The 19112-nt window shown below is 41.4% G+C and overlaps 1 protein-coding gene across 4 annotated transcripts in view; it reads right to left on the minus strand.

The window, feature by feature from the left end:
* ZNF287 (zinc finger protein 287) overlaps positions 1-19112 on the minus strand; it is a 19977-nt gene continuing 865 nt past the window's right edge. For 3 of the 4 annotated variants that reach the window (XM_040453119.1, XM_040453120.1, XM_040453122.1), the window contains exons 2-6: positions 17726-18326; positions 16994-17094; positions 15034-15160; positions 14247-14333; positions 1-6142 (exon numbers count right to left, since the gene is read on the minus strand). In XM_040453119.1, coding sequence (XP_040309053.1) covers positions 4575-6142; positions 14247-14333; positions 15034-15160; positions 16994-17094; positions 17726-18128 — 2286 coding nt within the window. In that variant the 5' untranslated portion in view covers positions 18129-18326 and the 3' untranslated portion in view covers positions 1-4574. Of the gene's footprint in view, positions 6143-14246; positions 14334-15033; positions 15161-16993; positions 17095-17725; positions 18327-18964; positions 19008-19112 lie in introns of those variants that run through there. The other variant, XM_040453123.1, reaches the window with a different exon arrangement.

Consider the following 19112-nt stretch of genomic DNA (forward strand, 5'->3'; position numbering starts at 1 on the left):
TCTCATCAAAATAGAGTTTTATAAAATTGTAGGTACATACTGTTTGTGCTCGGGATTTCCATTAGCATTAAATTTACAGGAAGAATTCAACTAAGTGCCGGAGGCATGGGTCCGGACCCTTATTCTGTCGCTATAGGACCGTATGACCTCAGGCAAGACACTTCAGCATCATGGGTATCACTTTCCCCATCCATACAGAGGACTTAGCGTTGCTTGCGAGTTCACACACATATTTACACAGATCACTGTAGTGCACATGCTTGCCATTCTTAATGGCTACAGTGTTCCAAGGGGCTAGTAACTGTAGTGAAATATAGAGCCAGGAAGAGAGTAACAAAATAGAGGACTAAGCACATTTACAGGCACATGCAAGTGAATCGATACCAGAAGATACAGTTGAAGAATGAAACCTAACACTCTTAGTTTTGAAGACCAAATAAAAGTTTAGCAAGAAAAACTAGCACTTAGATTTGCAGGAAACAGATCGTCAGGGTTCAGATTTAGATCTTATCAGAAACCTGCCTTAAGGAATGTGATGGGAAAGATGATTAGCTTATAAATACATGAATTACCAAGACATGTAATAGTTAAGACATACTAAGTACCACATATTAACTGACATGCTCCCTTCCTTAAACTCTGCTGGTCCTGGTACAAGACCTCTTGGGGTTGCGCTTGCTGCTTTTTAGTATACATATCACTTCCGTCCTCTCCAGTTTAGTTGTATGCTTAAAAGGCTAAGTTGTTTGCTCCCCAGTTTGTCCCAGTATGTAATGACGGCTCTTAGAGATTCTGTAACTGATGAAATGAGTGCAAAGAGTTGCCTTTACAAGAACTAAGTTGAATGGTTAAGACCCAAAGGCTACCTGCTAATGACACCCCAGCAGCAACGAGCATACCTAGCGTCCAGATCTTGGTTTCTAAATAGTTGCTGACTTAGCCAGGGATTGCGGGAGACATGGCTCATTCCATATCTGGGGCATTGAACCTGAGATCTCTTGTGTCAGAAGGCAATGAAGTCCCCAAAGGCTAGAGAAGGAATGACAAGGGACATAAGAGCTAATGGAAGGGTTCCAACCGGCCACATGTGGGACAATTTGAGCAACAGAAACAATGGCCACGATTGACGTAAACACATGGAATAATCGGTCATCACTGCCAACTCCTCACTCTGAAAACTGGTAAGTAAAGAATTTAAGTAGCACCTTGCCTCTAGTGCACTTCCAAATGACAGAAAGCTCTGCCTTACAGACTTACGCATCAGGAAACGTTGAGAGAATGATAGAAAATTGCCATTTTGCCAATCTTAAGGAAATAACTGATTTGGGGAACGATCGTCATCACTGGGTACTACAAGTACCAGGTGAAAAGTTCTTGCTGAACAAGCTATCCACACCCTGCCAGCGTCAGTCCGGATTAACTGCAACGGAAAAAACACATCTGCACATTGGGAAGATACGGTGATTACCATGATTCACATCACGGATGGTCAACCAGATACTAATAAGACTTTTGATTTGATGCAACAGGAGACACATCGGTGAAGTGTTAATATTAAACATGTATATTTAACCTGAATCCAATCAAGGCTTTGGCCATAAATACTAATTTACAGAAGCCACAGGGGGGACAGGAACAAGATAAACCATATGTAAACAATCCGTTAAATCCTGAATGTGAGACATTCTACAACTGACCTGCTCTATTAAAAAAAAAAAAAAAAAGTCCTAGAGAAAATCAGAAGTGGAGACACCTGGACAGATGAAACAGACATAGTAATTGAACATAATGTGTGAAACTTGTTGGGATCAGCAGGGAAAATTTAAACATGAAACATTAAAGATTAGAGAATTCTTACTCATTTTTCAAGGTATGTAATGTATGTGGTAATGTGAAAGTCCTTATTTTTAGGAGATGCATGCTGAAGTATTTAGGGGTGACATGTCACGTCTAAGTAACTTTCCAGTCGTTCAGTAAAAAATGTTAAAAATTTAAAGCTAGGTGGTAGATATACCGTTCATTTTATTAACTTTTCTGTATATTTCAACATCTTTGTAATAAAAAGTTGTGGAAAATAAGACTATCTGCTAAAAAAAAAAAAAACCAAAAAACTTGAATTACATGTGGATCAGACAACTGTAAAAAGTGGGAAAAATACACAAAGATCCATGATTCTCCACTATTCTGTTACTGTCTAAGGGCATCCATTGCCTCAGCGTATCAGTGGAAGACTTTATAAATGCATTATTTACATAAAACAAAGGCAGGAAATACAAATTAAAGCGAAAAAAGGCGCTATGGACTGCAATACTCCACACATTCATGCCAGGAGGGGAAAAAGTGTTGTGTAAGATTTGAAGTGGCATTATAAATAAAAATTGCATCTTAAGTACAACGGTTATTTCTAACATGGTAACTATGGCATAAGCCTAACTCGAGTATTATGCAACCTGAAGACAATCTACACTTTGTGAAGGAGGATTCCATGACATCAGGGTTAACTGAGGTGAAGACAAGGGAAAGCGGTAGCTTCTTGAAGAAAACACTCAACAAGAAAGCCTTGAAGATGCTAGCACCCCAGGTCTTTCCTTCGGCACCTGTCTGCAGGACGTCTGCTATCAACAGTAACATCCAAACGAGACTGCAATGGTCAATCATATGCTTAAAATGGTATTTATGGCACCAGAATTTAGATCAGTTTTTCTTCATCTAGCTCAGGAAAACTTCCTGTGCAATGACGTCCCACGATTTCTTTAGGAATATCCCCACTGTTAAGAATTCTGATTCTTCAATTTTAAGTAGTTCCTCTTACCCAGCGAATGACCAGTATTTAAGTATTTCTTTGCATGTGTGCACAAAAGTATTTTAAATTCAACCACCTTCACTCCATATCCGTTAATTATACCTTATTACTCAATTCTAACTTACCTACTTATTAATTCAACCGACACAGATCGACCACAACCTACACGCAAGGCACTGAAGAAACAATTAAGAGCAAGATGAAATCTCAGCTCTCAGAATATGGTCTTCTATTCTGATCGTGGAATGCTGTGGATATTAAGCACAATAGTATCTTTACCTGTTTCTATTTGCATTTCTGCCTGTTTTCCTTTTATGTTCAGGACCCCACAAACTTAGTTAATATTGTCTAGTGATTGTTGCATCAATGACAGTTTCTGCATCAATGCTTTTTCCAGTAAATGTTTTGACATTTTAAGAGTAATCCCTATTTTACTTACATGTATGAAAAAGAACCAATTCCAATTATTCTTTTAAAATCAGTTGCTTCATTTTTAGTTCTTTCTTCTAAACAGGCTGAATTTGGTCTTAATTAGCCACTCTTACTTTCTTAGGTAACCCAAGTCCGACAATAGTTCATATTGTAAGTTACCTGTGTATTCTTTCTTCACTGCTAAGTTTTCACCCTTGATTTTTTTCCCTGACCCACTTTCTGTAGTGAACTTAAATCTATTTTCCATGACTTGTTTTTCCCTCACACTATGTAAATAGCTGCTTTCACTACTGCTTTGTCTTGGGATATGGGATTGCATTTGGCGACCCATTTTAGTACGCTTCCTATGTCATTCTGTCACAGTACTTAATAGTTAAGACCATGTCCTTTGTCACATTTCACTACTTTAGTAAGCTTTCTGTTGTTAAATCAGCTGTGGTTTTCAGCACAAGCCCTGTGAAGATCCAGTTGGGAAGTCTGGGCCCTGAGCACAGTAGGCACTCGAGAAATGGGTCTCAATGGAAATGGGCTTTCTATGGCAAAATAGCCACAGGGGAACCTCAAGTTATGAGTTTAGGAGTCAGGTGAAAAAAAAAAGGTAACTTTCTTATTTTTTCCTTTAGGATGACAGATGTCAAAACCTAGTGAAACTAAGGCTAATATGTTTTAAAGGTGAATTTAAGGATGGGTGTTTAATTTTTGCCTGTTTAATTTGTACACGTCTAAAGGTTATATATACATTAGTTATCCTAACAGATCATGTTTCATTAAGCTTCTCTTCCTTGAATATTTCAGTAAAGGAAAATGTAATTACACAGTTGTCACATAGAAATTAAGATACCTTCCACTGTATATATTTTGCAAACCTACTGGCTCCACATGGCAGTTATGGCATTAATAGGAAAAGGGAAGGGAACCCCTTATGTATTTAAGGCTTCAAAGCTGGGAATAAAGGCCTTAAAGCAGCTTTTTCAATTATCCCAAGATTCCCTGCTAGTGTGAAATCCCTACTTGATGGAAGCTTTCCCAAGTTACATTCATAAGGTCTCATTAAGAAGTACTTCAAATACACTAAGAGTTGATGAGTTACAGATTGGGTTTCTCTCTGGAATGAATTGAACTAGTATCAAATAAAGGTTAAGAAGTGAATAAAGTTTTCTTTTTAAATTTCACATTAAATTTAAATAGCTTATATCCACATTACTAATTCTGATACTTCTTTTGATACTTCTGCTGATATCTAACATATATTGCACTTCTTTTAAATAATGTTTTAACGGAGCACAAAATAAAATTCGGGTGAACTGTAAAACCTAAGTCAAGTCATCTGCCATATCCATTAGTTATGATGTCTGGCACCAGTATGAACACGCTGATGCTGAATGAGGTTCGTACTCTGGGTGAAGGTTTTACCACATATACGGCATGCATAGGGCTTCTCTCCTGTGTGAATTCTCTGGTGTTGAATAAGGCATGTTCGCTGGCTAAAATCTTTATCACATTCATTACATTTATAGGGCCGTTCTCCAGTATGAGTTCTCTGATGTTGATTAAGTGACGAGGAATAAATAAAAGCTTTCCCACATTCATTACATTTATACGGCTTCTCTCCGGTATGAATCCTCTGATGTTGAGTGAGATTGGCACCCTGTCTATATGCTTTCCCACATATATTGCATTTGAAGGGTTTTTCTCCATTATGAATTCTTTGATGCTGAGTAAGGTGTACGCTCTGGCTGAATGCTTTTCCACACACGCTGCATTTATATGGTTTCTCCCCAGTATGTGTTCTATGGTGTTGAGTGAGGTTTGCACTCTGGCTGAAGGCTTTTCCGCATATCTTACATATATAGGATTTCTCTCCAGTGTGAGTAGTCTGATGTTGAATGAGAGTTGAGGAATGAGCAAAGGCTTTTCCACATTCATTACATTTATAACACTTCTCTCCGGAATGAATTCTCTGATGTCGAATAAGGTAAGTACTCTGACTAAACACTTTCCAACACTCATTGCATTTATACGGTTTCTTTCCGGTATGTATTTTTTGATGCTGAAGAAGGTGTGTACTCTGACTGAAAGTTTTCCCACACTCGTTGCATATATAAGGTTTTTCACCGGTGTGAACTCGCTGATGATTAATCAGTGATGAACTGTGGCTGAAGGTTTTACCACATTCCAAGCATTTATACGGTTTCTCTCCAGTATGTGTCCTTTGATGTATAGTCAGGTGTGCACGCTGACTGAAGTCTTTTCCGCAGTCATCACACTTATAGGGTTTCTCTCCAGTATGAATTCTCTGATGTATGGTAAGGTGTGCACGCTGGCTGAAGGCTTTACCACACTGGTGACATTCATATGGTTTTTCTCCAGTATGCATTCTCTGATGTGCAATAAGGGATGAGATATGCCTAAACTCTTTCCCACATTCTTCACATTCATGAGATTTTTCTTTGGCATGGGTACTTTGGTGTTTCACGAAGGACGGGTTCTTCCTAAACTTTTTCCCACACACGTTACACTTATAAGGCTTCTCTCCAGGGTATATCTTTCTATGTACAATACCATATGAGACATGATTGAAGGTTGCCCTGCCTTCATCATACATAATTTTATTATCTGATTGGGTACCAAACTGAATAATTAGGTTTGAATGCTTTTCAAAACTATTTCTATATATATCATATTTACTAAGACACTCTTCCATAGGGTCATCTTCTTGTGAGAGGACGGACTTCAAAGGGGAGTTTCTTCCGCTGGTGGGAATTTTCCTGAAGGTATCTGGTGCTTGCCGCTCTAATCTGTCATCGTAGTCATATGGTTCCTCCAACTTGATGGTCTGAGTACCAGTCTTTGTGAACTTAGAAGTATCTGTAACTGGAGTACACTCTTGGGCTTCTGTTTTCCATTCTGAAATAAAAAGAATATAAAAATATAAAAAGTTATCCTCTATTTGGAGAAAGGAAACTGCCAAAACAGAAACAAGATACTGAATGGGAATAAAATGCCTAAAAAGACTATGGCCTCGACAACCTCACAATGTGGTACTTAAAGCTTGGGAAAAGAGAGGGGCGCCTGGGTGGCTCAGTTAGTTGAGCAACCGACTCTTGATTTCAGCTCAGGTTATGATCTCAGGGTGGTGAGATCGAGCCCCACATTAGGCTCTGTGCTGGGTGGGGAGCCTGCTTAAGAGTCTCTCTCTCCCTCTACCCTTCCCCACTTCTCTAAAAAGAAATAAAGGTTTTATTATAATTTTACAATTATTATTTTAATTTTATTATACAATCCTTATTTAAGTTTTTAAAAATTATTTTATTTAGAAAGAGTACAAGTGAGGAGGGGCAGAGACAGAGGGAGAGAGAATCCCAAGCAGGCTCTGAACTGTCAGGGCAGAGCCCAATGCTAGACCTGAAGTCACAAACCGTGAGATCATGACCTGAGCCGAAATCAAGAATCGGACGCTTAACCAACTGAGCCACCCAGGCACTTCAATAAATAAGATCTTAAAAAACAAAACAAAACAAAACAAAACTTGGGACAAGTGACTGCAGAAAACCGGAAGACCAAACCGTTGAAAAAGGAGAGGTTCCTCACTATTCAACATGGGCACAGTGCAATAAAATAGGTTAGGTCAGGTGACAGGATTACGAGAAGTGAAAACACTAGTAAGACTTGGGATAACGTGGCCTCACTTCATGGACTGATTCGTATAAAGTAGATGCTAACTCTCATTAACTCCTCCCAGCCTGCTCAGCACAATCCTACATAATATTCCAAAAGCAATTCCATGGAGTGCTCTCCAGGCTCAAACATCTCTAGTAAATCTCTCCTAGTAATAGTTCTCAAGGTACAGTCCCCAGACCGGCAGCATAAGCGGATCACTATCACCTGGGAGTGTGTTAAACTGGTGCCCATCCAGACAAGCCCCATCAGAAACTCTGGAGGTAGGGCTGAGCCACCTGTTTCAGGAAGCCCTCCAAGCGGTTCTGATGTGCACTAAGGTTTGAGGACCAATGGCTTAAAGGAGAAACGTTTAAAAAGTTCAAAATACCTCCACTTGACATACTCTGTCCCTAAATAATCCAGCTTTGCCTATTCTACTGTATTTTCTACCAAACTGCATAGTTAGCTTAACATCTAAACTCTCCACGTAACTTCAAGCTACTTCCTCATAGCACCTCATACGGGGGCCATATGAAAACCAGACTTAGGCATTCTCTTAAGGTAACTTCTCTACCCATTAAAACAATGGTACGGCCCAGCTGCTGTTTGTCCTTCTAGGAATCCTAAAGTACAGATTAGCTTGAATCATATGAGCTTGCCTTTCTATAGGTCAACATGACTGAAATACCAGCAGTCTCATGATTCAACCATATATGTCAGGGCCATTCAGCACTTGGCCTTGCATTATTACTTCAGAACTTTGTGTGTTTCTTTTATTTCCAACTTAGACACAAACTCTGGGAAAGGCTTATGCTTCTTTTATGCTTCCTTCAGAAAATGGCCCAAGACTTGATATGGTGCCCACTCAACTGAATTGCTGGAATAAATGACAATAATTTGTTGTAAAAAGGTGAACCAAATGAAAGCATACACATACACACAAAAACAAGGTAAACAACAACAACAAAAATCCCTGACCTCAAACCTAGCTGCAAAGCAATCATAGGTACTGACGCCTATTGTTTCCAGCAGGAGGGTGTAAAACAAATTTAAATTATGGTATCTTTTTCCCTTGAAATCAGGTAAAAAACATAGGACTTCCAAATATTAAGAATTGTGTAATGGAATATAATCAAATATGGGTTTTATAATATAGCAAAAGTGACGCCGGGTAGTTCAGAAATTTTCTAAGATGCAGACCAAAATATAAAAACCTTACAAATGGGGCGCCTGGGTGGCTCACTTGATTGAGCATCTGACTTCGGCTCAGGTCATGATCTCACAGTTCACGAGTTTGAGCCCCACATCAGGCTCTGTGCTGACGGCTCAGAGCCTGGAGCCTGCTTCAGATTCTGTGTCTCCCTCTCTCTCTCTGCCCCTCTCTTGTGTGCGCTCTCTCCCTCTCTCAAAAATAAATATAAAAAAAATAATAAAAATAAAAAAAACCTTAATATATCCATTCCATAGACTCATATGCAGTCATTAAAAATAAGAGCTGCCATCAATCAATAAATGACAAGAGTAGGGATAATGGAATATTGATAACTGATAAAGATAACTAGGTAGGTTCACATACATTGACATGTAAGGGTGTATAGGACACATTATGTAGAACAAGATCCACTCTGTGTAAGGATGTGCTATATGTAATATAGATACACATACACAGAGAGTAACAATCTAAGGGGTGAAAATCCTGGTAATGGGTGAGGAGAGGTAGACAAATACTTCATTTTCCTTCCTTGTACTGACTGAATTTACAAATGACTTTTATTACTTTGATTCAAACACAAACATCATAGTTGACATTAGAAAATGCTTGGGAGTGATGTTAAATGAAAAAAGTAGTATCATAACTAGCATGAAAATGCACTGGAACTAGACAAATATCAAAGTGCTAACAAGATTACAGGTTTTTAAAAAATACTTTCCAATTTTCAATAAATTGGATATATGACTTTTATTGCTATTTAGTACTAGAAATGTAGTTATATTATTTTTATATAACAAAAATATTTAAAGACAACTCTCTCAAACCAGGATTTGTCCCTCTCCCCTCCAAAAGAACAAAATGAGAATGTTAAGGGACTGTACAGGTAGAGGTGTGCAGGCACACACACACAAATGAGAGGACCAGAAGCTGAGTTTTATTCTGATTCCAGGAAACCGGACAGTCTATGGCAGAGTGCACCGTATACCTGAAAAGTACTAAAGTGAGAACAAGCTTAAAATAACAAGGCTGAATCATGACCATGAAGAAATGGATGCAATATACATTAAAAAAAAATTTTTTTTTCAACGTTTATTTATTTTTGGGACAGAGAGAGACAGAGCATGAACGGGGGAGGGGCAGAGAGAGAGGGAGACACAGAATCGGAAACAGGCTCCAGGCTCTGAGCCATCAGCCCAGAGCCCGACGCGGGGCTCGAACTCACGGACTGCGAGATCGTGACCTGGCTGAAGTCGGACGCTTAACCGACTGCGCCACCCAGGCGCCCCTATACATTTTAAAACCAATCAGCTTACCGGCAATTCAAAAACCGATGTTACTAAACTGTGCTTAAATCTATGTATTTAACCAGAAAGGGCCGGTTGGAAGTGCTGAGTGTCTAGTCAACAGGGCCAAAAAATGGTGCAATACTTCTAGCAGATGAGATCAGTGTTGACTTAGGTAACCAAAGAAAGCTTCAGGGGGAGGTAGGATTGGAGTGGAACCTGAAAGAATGGCTATAGGTCCTGAATAAACAACTATCAAAGTTCTGAGACAGGAGTGGCCAGTGAAGACCAATACTATTGTTCTATTTGTGAATTATCAAAGTTTCCGTTTCCTGAAGCATGACTAATCAGGTATCCAAACCAAAGGCTCAACTTATGATGTATCTCTACACTGGTAAGAAAGAAAAATCCTCAGGGGCCAAAACTCAGGCAAAAGCAGGGAGACAGGAAATCAGCAAGAGCTGACGGAGACAGCTCCTCCATCTGTTTACTGACCTTACACTTCCATTTTGAGGGGCAAGGGCCCAAGGGCCAAAAAACAAAGCCTGAGGCCCTAACAAGGAGGGGGTGCTCACAGGACTCCTGAGCATAGAGGATTACACTCTGCTGAAGGACTGGCTAGAAAAAGCAAACAAAACTTAAAAAAAAAAACAACCCTCACTTCTACATAATCTTTTCTCAGTCTTGGTGCTCTTTGGAAGAAGAAAATTCTCCTCCTAAAATACATAACCATAAACTGTCCCCTCTTGTGAATTTACAGTGCCAATGCATGCTACCTGAAAGTCAATCTAAAAAACTTCTCAGGTTCAAATTAAAGTGATCCCAGGGGCGCCTGGGTGGCTCAGTCAGTTAAGCGTCCTGCTTCAGCTCGGGTCATGATCTCGCAATATGTGAGTTCGACAGCTCAGAGCCTGGAGCCTGCTTTACATTCTGTGTCTTCCTCTCTCTTTGCCCCTCACGCACGCATGCTCTCTCTCTCAAAAATAAATAAACATTAAGAAAACAAGCGGTCCCAGACTGGCAGTACCCTCCAGAAGACTATCCTGACTTCTAGTTCAGGCTCACTTCCATTATGTCATGCATATTTTCTCAGTGTCTAGAGTGTGCCAAAATCATTCCACGAAGAATTTACTGTGGTAGAGGCACGTTCTGTGCTATAGGTATATATAGGTCATTCTGCTATAAATTATGAGAAGAATTAGCTTTTCAAATAGCGTGACCCTTAAAATATCTAATGACCAGGTAAGTTAACAAGTATTAGAAGTCAGTGACTTAAAAAAAAAAAAAAAAGGCAATAGACAAGCAAGAATCAAGAGTCTAGTGCACTTCTCTTGTAGACAGAAAGACACGTAAGAATATCTTTATGATTTCTATTTGCAAAGAGAAACATGGAAGGAAAAACCAGAAATAAATAGGGGGTAGATTGGAACAGAGCAGAAGGGATGGGAGCATATACCTTTCTACACAGTTTTGACTTCTGAACCAAGTTAATGTTTCTACATACTCAAAAACGGAAGGTTAAAAACCAGAAAACAAGAAAACACTAAAACTGAATACAAATAGAGTCAAACAAACCCTTAAGCCATACAGCAAACCCTTAAGACAGCTAAAAGGAAAGAACTGAAGGAACTTTTGAACTTAGTATTATGTATACCCTTAGTGGGATATACTGTAAGGACAGAAAGGACTTTGAAGAAATTTTGAAAGTTACCCAGTTTGTTATTGGTAGTGATAGGTAGTGACCTAATTCTGAAACCATTTTTCTGTGTGTTACATGACAAGGCGAATCAATATACACTAGTGCTCTTGAGAATCAGGTTGTTCACCGTATGGAAAAGGAAATACAAGACGGAATAGCCTTGCGGTGCTGGATATCAGTTAGAGTTATCAGCGTGAACTCATGATTAAGAGAACCACATACATACATACATATGCATACTTCCCAGCTCTATCCACTGGAAGCAACGGTACCCACAGTAGTGAGCACACTTCCTGCCCACATTCTGGTTTCTAAGTACTATTCCCTATCAAAATGAACCAGGGTACTTTGGAGAGCCTCCAGGTCTAAGGTAGGCACAAGGTGAGTCAAAAGAACATTCTGTTGTGCTAGAAAGCAAGGGAAGGATTAAAGACTAATGGGGACCTGTCAAAAGGACATTGGACTTGGTTTGCAGGGCTCCTATTACCCAAATTGGGGACAAATGAGCATGAAAAACAAAAAACAAACCAAACCAGGAATTAGTGGACTAATAACACCCTGTAGTTGGAAAAATTCCACTAGTCTACAGTGCTATGTACACATAAAAATGAGACAGAAGGAGAACTGTGCTTTACAGGAGAATGCTAGTAATCCTTGAGAAGAGAGGACTGAATTGGAAAATCACCATCTTGCAACCAGCAATATGATAAAGCAAGAATCAACAATGGAGGCCAAAAATGCTTGAATAAAATATTACCAGGGAACAGAATAGTCATGTGGCCTCTAAGTATCACTCCACAGATTGCTTACTGATTATAAAGAAAAAAACCCTGCACCTTTAAAATGGAGAGATCTGGCCAACAGCACCTTAAGCAAAATGAGTATCACTAATGAGACAAATGGCAATGCAAAGTACACACCTGAGGTTGTTTTGGTAAGAATATTTGATCTGAATCTAAACGTAAGGAAACAATAGGCAAATCTAGGTTGTGGGTCATTCTAAAAAAAACGTGGCCTGAGGTGCCTGGGTGGCACAGTCAGTTAAGCATCCAACTTCGGCTCAGGTCATGATCTCATGCTCCGTGGGTTCGAGCCTATGTCGGGCTCTGTGCTGACAGCTTGGAGCCTGGAGCCTGCTTTGGATTCTGTGCCTCCCTGTCTCTCTGCCCCTCCCCTGCTCACACTCTGTTTCTCTCCCTCTCAAAAATAAACAAACATTAAAAAAAATATTAAAAAAAAAACCTGGCCTGGATCCTTCAAAAAATGCTCCAAGGAAGGTAGGAAGGAAAGAGAAAAGGAAACAGAAAAGAAATGAGAAAAGAAACAAAAAGGAAAGAAAGAAAAGGAAAGGCGGAAAACAATTCTAGACTAAAAGGGACTAAAGACACAGGATAACTAAGTGGAGCACAGGATTCCTGACAGGAGATCCCGGAAGGGGGAGAAAAACTGCATGATATTTGGGGACAGTGGGGGAAGTCTGAATATGGGACTATACAAGATACACATCTTGTGTAAATGTGAAATATGTGAGGGGAGAGAACGATGAGCCTATGTCGAAGAATGGGAGATACATGCAGAAATACGTGGGGGGATGTCATGATCCCTGCAACAACTAACTTTCAGATGGTTCTTTGCAAAAGCAAAGTGTGTGTGTGTGTGTGTGTGTGTGTGTGTGTGTGTGTGTGTGTAGAGATAAAAAGCAGAAGTGGCTAAATAATGGTAGCTGGTAGTTCCAGGTGACAATTACACAGGTGTTCAATGTACTGATTCTGCAACTTTGCTGTAGGTTTGAAGTTCTTGTGGAGGAAGGCAGGAATGGGAACACCAAAAAGCCCATCAACAAGAAACAGGTTCAATAATTTAGGAGACACACAATAAAATGTGATGCAGATATTAAAAAAAAAAACAATGAGGAAGTTCTTTATATCCTCACTTGGAACACTTTTCAAAATATACTTAAAAAAATTTTTTTTGAGAGAGAGAGAGGGCTTGGGGATGGAGGGACAGAGCGGGAGAGAGAGAATCTCAAGCAGGCTTCACGTGTGAAGCTTGACGTGGGGCTTGACCCCACGACCCTGGGACCTGGACCTGAGCAGAAATCAAGAGTCAGACGCTCAACTGACTGAGCCTCCCCAAGTGCCCCTAGATATACTTTTAAGTAAACAAAAGCAAAGTACAAAACTGTGTGTACTTTGCTACCATTTCTGTTAGAAAATGGAGAAGACATTACAAAAAAATTTTTTTTCCTAAACGTTTATTTGTTTTTGAGAGAGAGAGAGAGAAAGAGACAGAGAGACAGAGAGAGACAGAGAGAGACAGAGGGCGAGCAGGGGAGGGGCAGAGAGAGAGGGAGACAGAATCTGAAGCAGGCTCCAGGTTCTGAGCCGTCAGCAGAGCCTGACGCAGGGCCTGGGCTCAAACTCGTGGACTGCGAGATCATGACCTAAGCCGAAGTCAGACGCTTTACTGATGACAGAGCCACCCAGGCGCCCTAGGAAGAAGCCCTTTTTATATTGACTTGATACGCAAACAAAACACCTTAACAGAAACAACTAGAAACAAGCACCAGTTCTTGGGTGCTGGGAGAAGCAGGAACTGGGTGAACGTGCTATACAACGAAAGAACGTTTTTGAATCTTCTGAATTTATACATTTTTAAATTAGAAAATAGAGTAAGTTAGGAAAGTGGAGGCAGGAGGCTACAGGGGTTTGCTGGTGAAACAGAATAAAAGAAATTTAAAAAGAAGGTTTGAAACTTCAAATCTTAGGGATATTCCTGCATGCTTAAAAAGGACGGGAGGAGGGGTGCCTGGGTGGCTCCATCTGTTGAGCGTGCAACTCTGGATTTAGGCTCAGATCATGATCTTGTGGTTTGTAGGATCAGACCCTGCACCGAGCTCTGCACTGACAGTGCGGAGCCTACTTGGGATTCTCTCTCTCTCCCTCTGCTCCTGCCCTGCTTGTGTTGTCTCTCTCAAAATAAATAAACTGTGTCTCTTCCTGAAAATGGCATCTGTCAGGAAGCAACGCCGAACAGTTCATTGCTCTTGACAGGCTGGGATGTCTTTGGGGGGATGCCTTGGCCATACTTAAAAAACAGATCTCACTGCAGTCAGGCTCTGAAGGACAAACAATCCCACGCCAGCTGTGCTCTCACCTGGACTAGGGCCTTCTAAGATTTCTTTTATCACCATCCATGGTTCTTCCAACATGGGAATCACAGTTGGTCGGTACACGGTCAGTCCTGTTCATGAGGAAACAGAAGGAGTTTTATCCCGGAGATAAACGGTTGTTCGAATTTTATTACCTGACTTCTACTTATTTGTGAGGACAGACTTCTACGGGAAAACAATGGTTGACGGACAGGATGTAGTGGGAGAATTAGATCACTGTCCTTTCCAGAGCTAAAATGAACATTTCCTACCACCCAAGAGGATATGTGCATAGAGATCATGGCGGGAGGAGATCACAGGAAAGGCACAGATGCCCAGGGAAGCCGGGCATCACAGTTTTCAATGATCCTTCACTTAGAAACCTTTTATTTGGGAAAAGGGAAAACATTTCTGTGCCTGAACGGGATGAGCACGCTCACCTCTAGGCCCCATTCTTAGCAAAATACTTTAGAGACCAACTCATTTTTTAAAAAAAAAATTTTTTTTTTTCAACGTTTATTTACTTTTGGGACAGAGAGAGACACAGCATGAACGGGGGAGGGGCAGAGAGAGAGGGAGACACAGAATCGGAAACAGGCTCCAGGCTCTGAGCCATCAGCCCAGAGCCCGACGCGGGGCTCGAACTCACGGACCGCGAGATCGTGACCTGGCTGAAGTCGGACGCTTAACCGACTGCGCCACCCAGGCGCCCCGAGACCAACCCATTTTTAACAAGAGAGGAAAGGAGACTTGGAGGGTATGCTGGCAGGAGCGGGCGTAGATGATGCTTACCCAGAGAAACCATGTTCCAGTAGTTCTGTAATGTCACAGTCTTGTACAATTCCTTCTGTACAGGACGCATGATCTCCCAGTCCTCCTGGGTGATATCCACAGCCACATCTTTGAATGTCATTGATTCCTAAAACATCAAATATAACCTGGTTCAAGAACTGGTAGATTGAGGACAGTGAAAATGCCAAGTGTGTGTGTGGTGAGGGGACTCGCAGAATCTTGAGCTTCAGTAAGACCCTGAAGGTCTAGTTAACACCCTCACCCGAGTTATGGATGAGAACACCTGAATGGTCCTACAGGGGAGTCTGAAAATAAAGCAACATTTATCATCACGTTTTCGGCTGGCACTGGCGCATGCGCTGGTGACTGCATCTTAAAGAAAGGGCTTTACAAAGATGACACCCTTGAATGGTTGTGCTTTTTTGAGCTTTGCCTCGAGAATTCAGTGTGTTATTGGGGCGCCTGGGTGGCTCAGTCGGTTAAGCGTCAGACTCTTGATTTTGGTTCAGGTCATGATCTCCTGGTTGGAGAGTTGGAGCCCTGCCTTGGGCTCTGTGCAGATAGCCTGGGATTCTCTCTCTCTGCCCACCCACCCTCTCTCTCAAAATAAATAAATAAACATTAAAAAACATCTAAAAATCTTTAAAACTGGGACCAAACTCACACTGTTGAACTGTTATACTTTTAGATACATTTCTCAATCTGGCAAGGCTAGTATTCCTCTTGGCTCTTTTCTTCCTTTTGTTACACAAAACTGATTACTTCTCCATGTCTTTCAAATGAACTTTACGTTTCTTAAAAAAATTATATTGGGTTTTCAAATTACATTTTCAATTTATAATTTTGGGAGAACAGACGATTTATAGTATTTAAAGCTTCTTTCATGTCTTACAGAATGATACACGATATGGATGTACTATAAAATTTATATTATGTTTAGTCCTAGATATCTTAAATTTTGGGGGTGGGGAATCTTTTTTTGCTTTTAAGTTTATTTTGAGTGAGAGAGAGAGAGAGAGAGAGAGAGAAAGAGAGAGTGAGTAGGGGAGGAGCAGAGAGAGGGAGAGAGAGAATCCCAAGCAGGCTCCATGCTAGCAGCATAGAGCCCAGGGCTCGAACACATGAGCCATGAGATCATGACCTGAGCTGAGACCAAGAGTTGATGCTTAACTGACTGAGACACCCAGGCGCCCCTGTGCATGGAATCTTTTATTTCATCTTAACATCTGCCTGATTTTAATGTGTATGTACAAAAGTGATGTTTAAACATTTATTTTGGAGAGAGTGAGAGAGAGAGAGAGAGAGAGAGAGAGAACGAGCAAAGGAGAGGTAGAGAGAGAGGGAGACATGGAATCTGAAGCAGGCTCCAGGCTGCCAGTGTCAGGTGTGTATTTTTACAGTAAAACTTTCTCTTAAGATGGCCTGACGTAACACAGACTTACGATCAACATTACACCACAAAACACATGGCCTTTAATTACTTGTTAATGAGAAAAATAACATTAGCAACCACTGCTTATTGATGGCTTACTGTAGTCCAGGCTAACCACAAGTCGCATAATATTTAATCCTCCCAATCTAACAGGTAAATTCTATTTATTAGAGTTTAATAATTCAGGCCAAGTGTGGTCAAGTATCTTGCTCCAAATCATAGGTTCAGAACCACGAACTAAATCTGATCATCTGGCTGTGGAGGTCAATCCCTTAACCTCTATGGTTGCTGCCTTACAGTCAAAAAGTGAGGAAGGGCATATCTGGGGAAGGCTCTGGGGAGCTTATTTCCTACACAGGGCAGTCACTTACCTTAACAAACAGGGTGGATTTAAAGAGAGAAACTGATGTTTAAGTCCTAGATTGGGCTTTAGGGGACAAAGAAGTTACAGGGCCAAGACAGAAAACGTCCTCATACATACACCTCTTAATAAGCCATTTTAAAATCATAGAAGAAACCAACACTTACTTTGGTCACCAAGTCATTTAACCATCCTGCCTGGAAAGCAGGTCTTCCTTTGGGGTCTTCCTCTGGGGTCTCTTGGGGAAGGGCAGAATGCTGAGGAGCAGCTAGGGAAGAAGGGAGACCGTGATGGAGATTAGTCCTATTTGAACAGCCTACAAAATTCTTCACCAGATAGATGCCTACACTTTCCTACAGTGAGAAGTGAGAAAGAAACCAAAACCAGCACCCACACTTCAAAGAAGCAGAGGGAAGGGCCGATGATTTGTCCTAAGATGTCAAACCAGGCTTCAAAAACAAGTCTGTTCTGGGACGGCTAAGGATACGTACTAAATTCACAATTTTCTACTAAAGTGTCATGGGATGTAAATTTTGTGTGTTGTGTCTGAACAAGGAAATGTTTTCTGGACCCTTTTCTACCTTTCTGCAAGCATGTTACTGTAAAACCTAATTCACAAAAGCAAATGGTTTCTTTGCAGAATGGTTCAAACCTCTGCAGGTGAAATTCCTGAGGGCTCCCACAGGGGTAATTTGGTTTAAGCCTTCGGGTAATATGTGTGTGTGGTCTCCAGCAGTCTGGCAGGGGCACACCAGGCAGGACGGGGCGCACGTTCAAGTGTGTTCTCACTCACTGAGCTCTGCTTTCGCCGGTTTCTTTGAAGGGCTGCTCTGTGACAGTCCCGGTTAGTCTTCTCTAACCACCCAGGACTCTTCCCCTCTCTGCCCTACAATCCTCACCTTCCTCTTCTAGAATCTGAGTCAAATCCTCCACCAGAGTCACCACTTCCTCACTGCTCTCTGGGTACTGGGACTTCACCCACGTCCTAACCTCCCCAGGCAGGATGGTCAGGAACTGCTCTAGCACCAGCAGCTCCAAGATTTGTTCCTTGGAGCGAATCTCAGGTCTTAACCATTTAAGGCAGAGCTCTCGGAGTTGATTCAATGCCTTTCGAGGACCAGCTATGTCTGGATATGGGAAATTTCGAAAATTCTGTCGACAGGTCTCAGTGTCACGCAAGAGTCTCAAAGCATGCGTTTCCTTCTCCACATTGTGGGGTCCACTCTGAACCTTGTCTGGCTTCCACATTAGAAGGATTTGGGAGCGTGAAGAACTGGTCATCCTCTTGCACGGGGAGAACATTGCTACAGACAGGAAGGTCAGTCTGGCAGTATCCTTTATTCTTCCAGTAGTGAGCCAACTGCTTGAAGTCTCATGCTAGAGCCACAAAGACATTCTCTCAAGGGCTGCTGCAGCCAGGGGCAGAACAAGGTCAAGGTAGAGTCAGCAGCCTTAGTTACAAATTTGGAGCCCAGAACTTGCAGGGATGGTTAAGAGACCCTAAAACACAAGAACAGACCACAAAGTCAAGAATTCCTGGTGCTCTTTGCTATGCGCATACACCAACAGAGATCGCCTACTCAGTCTGCACAGATAAACACAATCGGACTTTACCCTGGTCTTCCTCCCCTACATCCTTAGATTTGTATGATAAGTGCAATCTGTTGGGGACAGGGGATGGGACTGCCATCAAAAGGTGGTGATAGCGGGGCACCTGGGTGGTTCAGTTGGTTAAGTGTCTGACTTCGGCTCAGGTCATGACCTCACGGCTGGCTCGTGAGTTAGAGCCCCGTGTCGGCTCTGTGCTGCCAGCTCAGAGCCTGGAGCCTGCTGTGGATTGTGTCTCCCTCTCTCTCTGCTCCTCCCCTACCCGCGCTCTGTCTCTTTCTCAGTAATAAACATTTAAAAAAATATTTCTAAAGAATTAAAAAAAAAAAAAAAAGGTGGTCATAAAAGCAAAGACCTGGATCATGAGCCAAACAACAGATCAAACTTCTAACTTGTTGAAAAAGAAATTAAACTTTTACAGAGGGGGCAAGAAAGCTTCAGTATTTTTCTGTTACTTACAGAAGCTGTAAAGGACGGAACTACCTCTCAAGAACAACAGAGCGAATCTATTAGGTACCTTAGAACGATACCTGAGAATTTCTTCTTAATAAAGTGCTCAAGGTTCCCAAGGAAACTGTCAAGGAAAAAAGGGCAAGCCATTTACCTGCTTTGCATATTAATGCCAGACTATTCTAGCTTTTAGCTATCAGAGGGCTGGGGAGACGAGCCGGTAAGACG

The sequence above is a fragment of the Herpailurus yagouaroundi genome, unplaced genomic scaffold, assembly GCF_014898765.1.
Source record: "Herpailurus yagouaroundi ecotype Mexico unplaced genomic scaffold, PumYag 208, whole genome shotgun sequence".
NCBI classification, from domain to species: domain Eukaryota; kingdom Metazoa; phylum Chordata; class Mammalia; order Carnivora; family Felidae; genus Herpailurus; species Herpailurus yagouaroundi.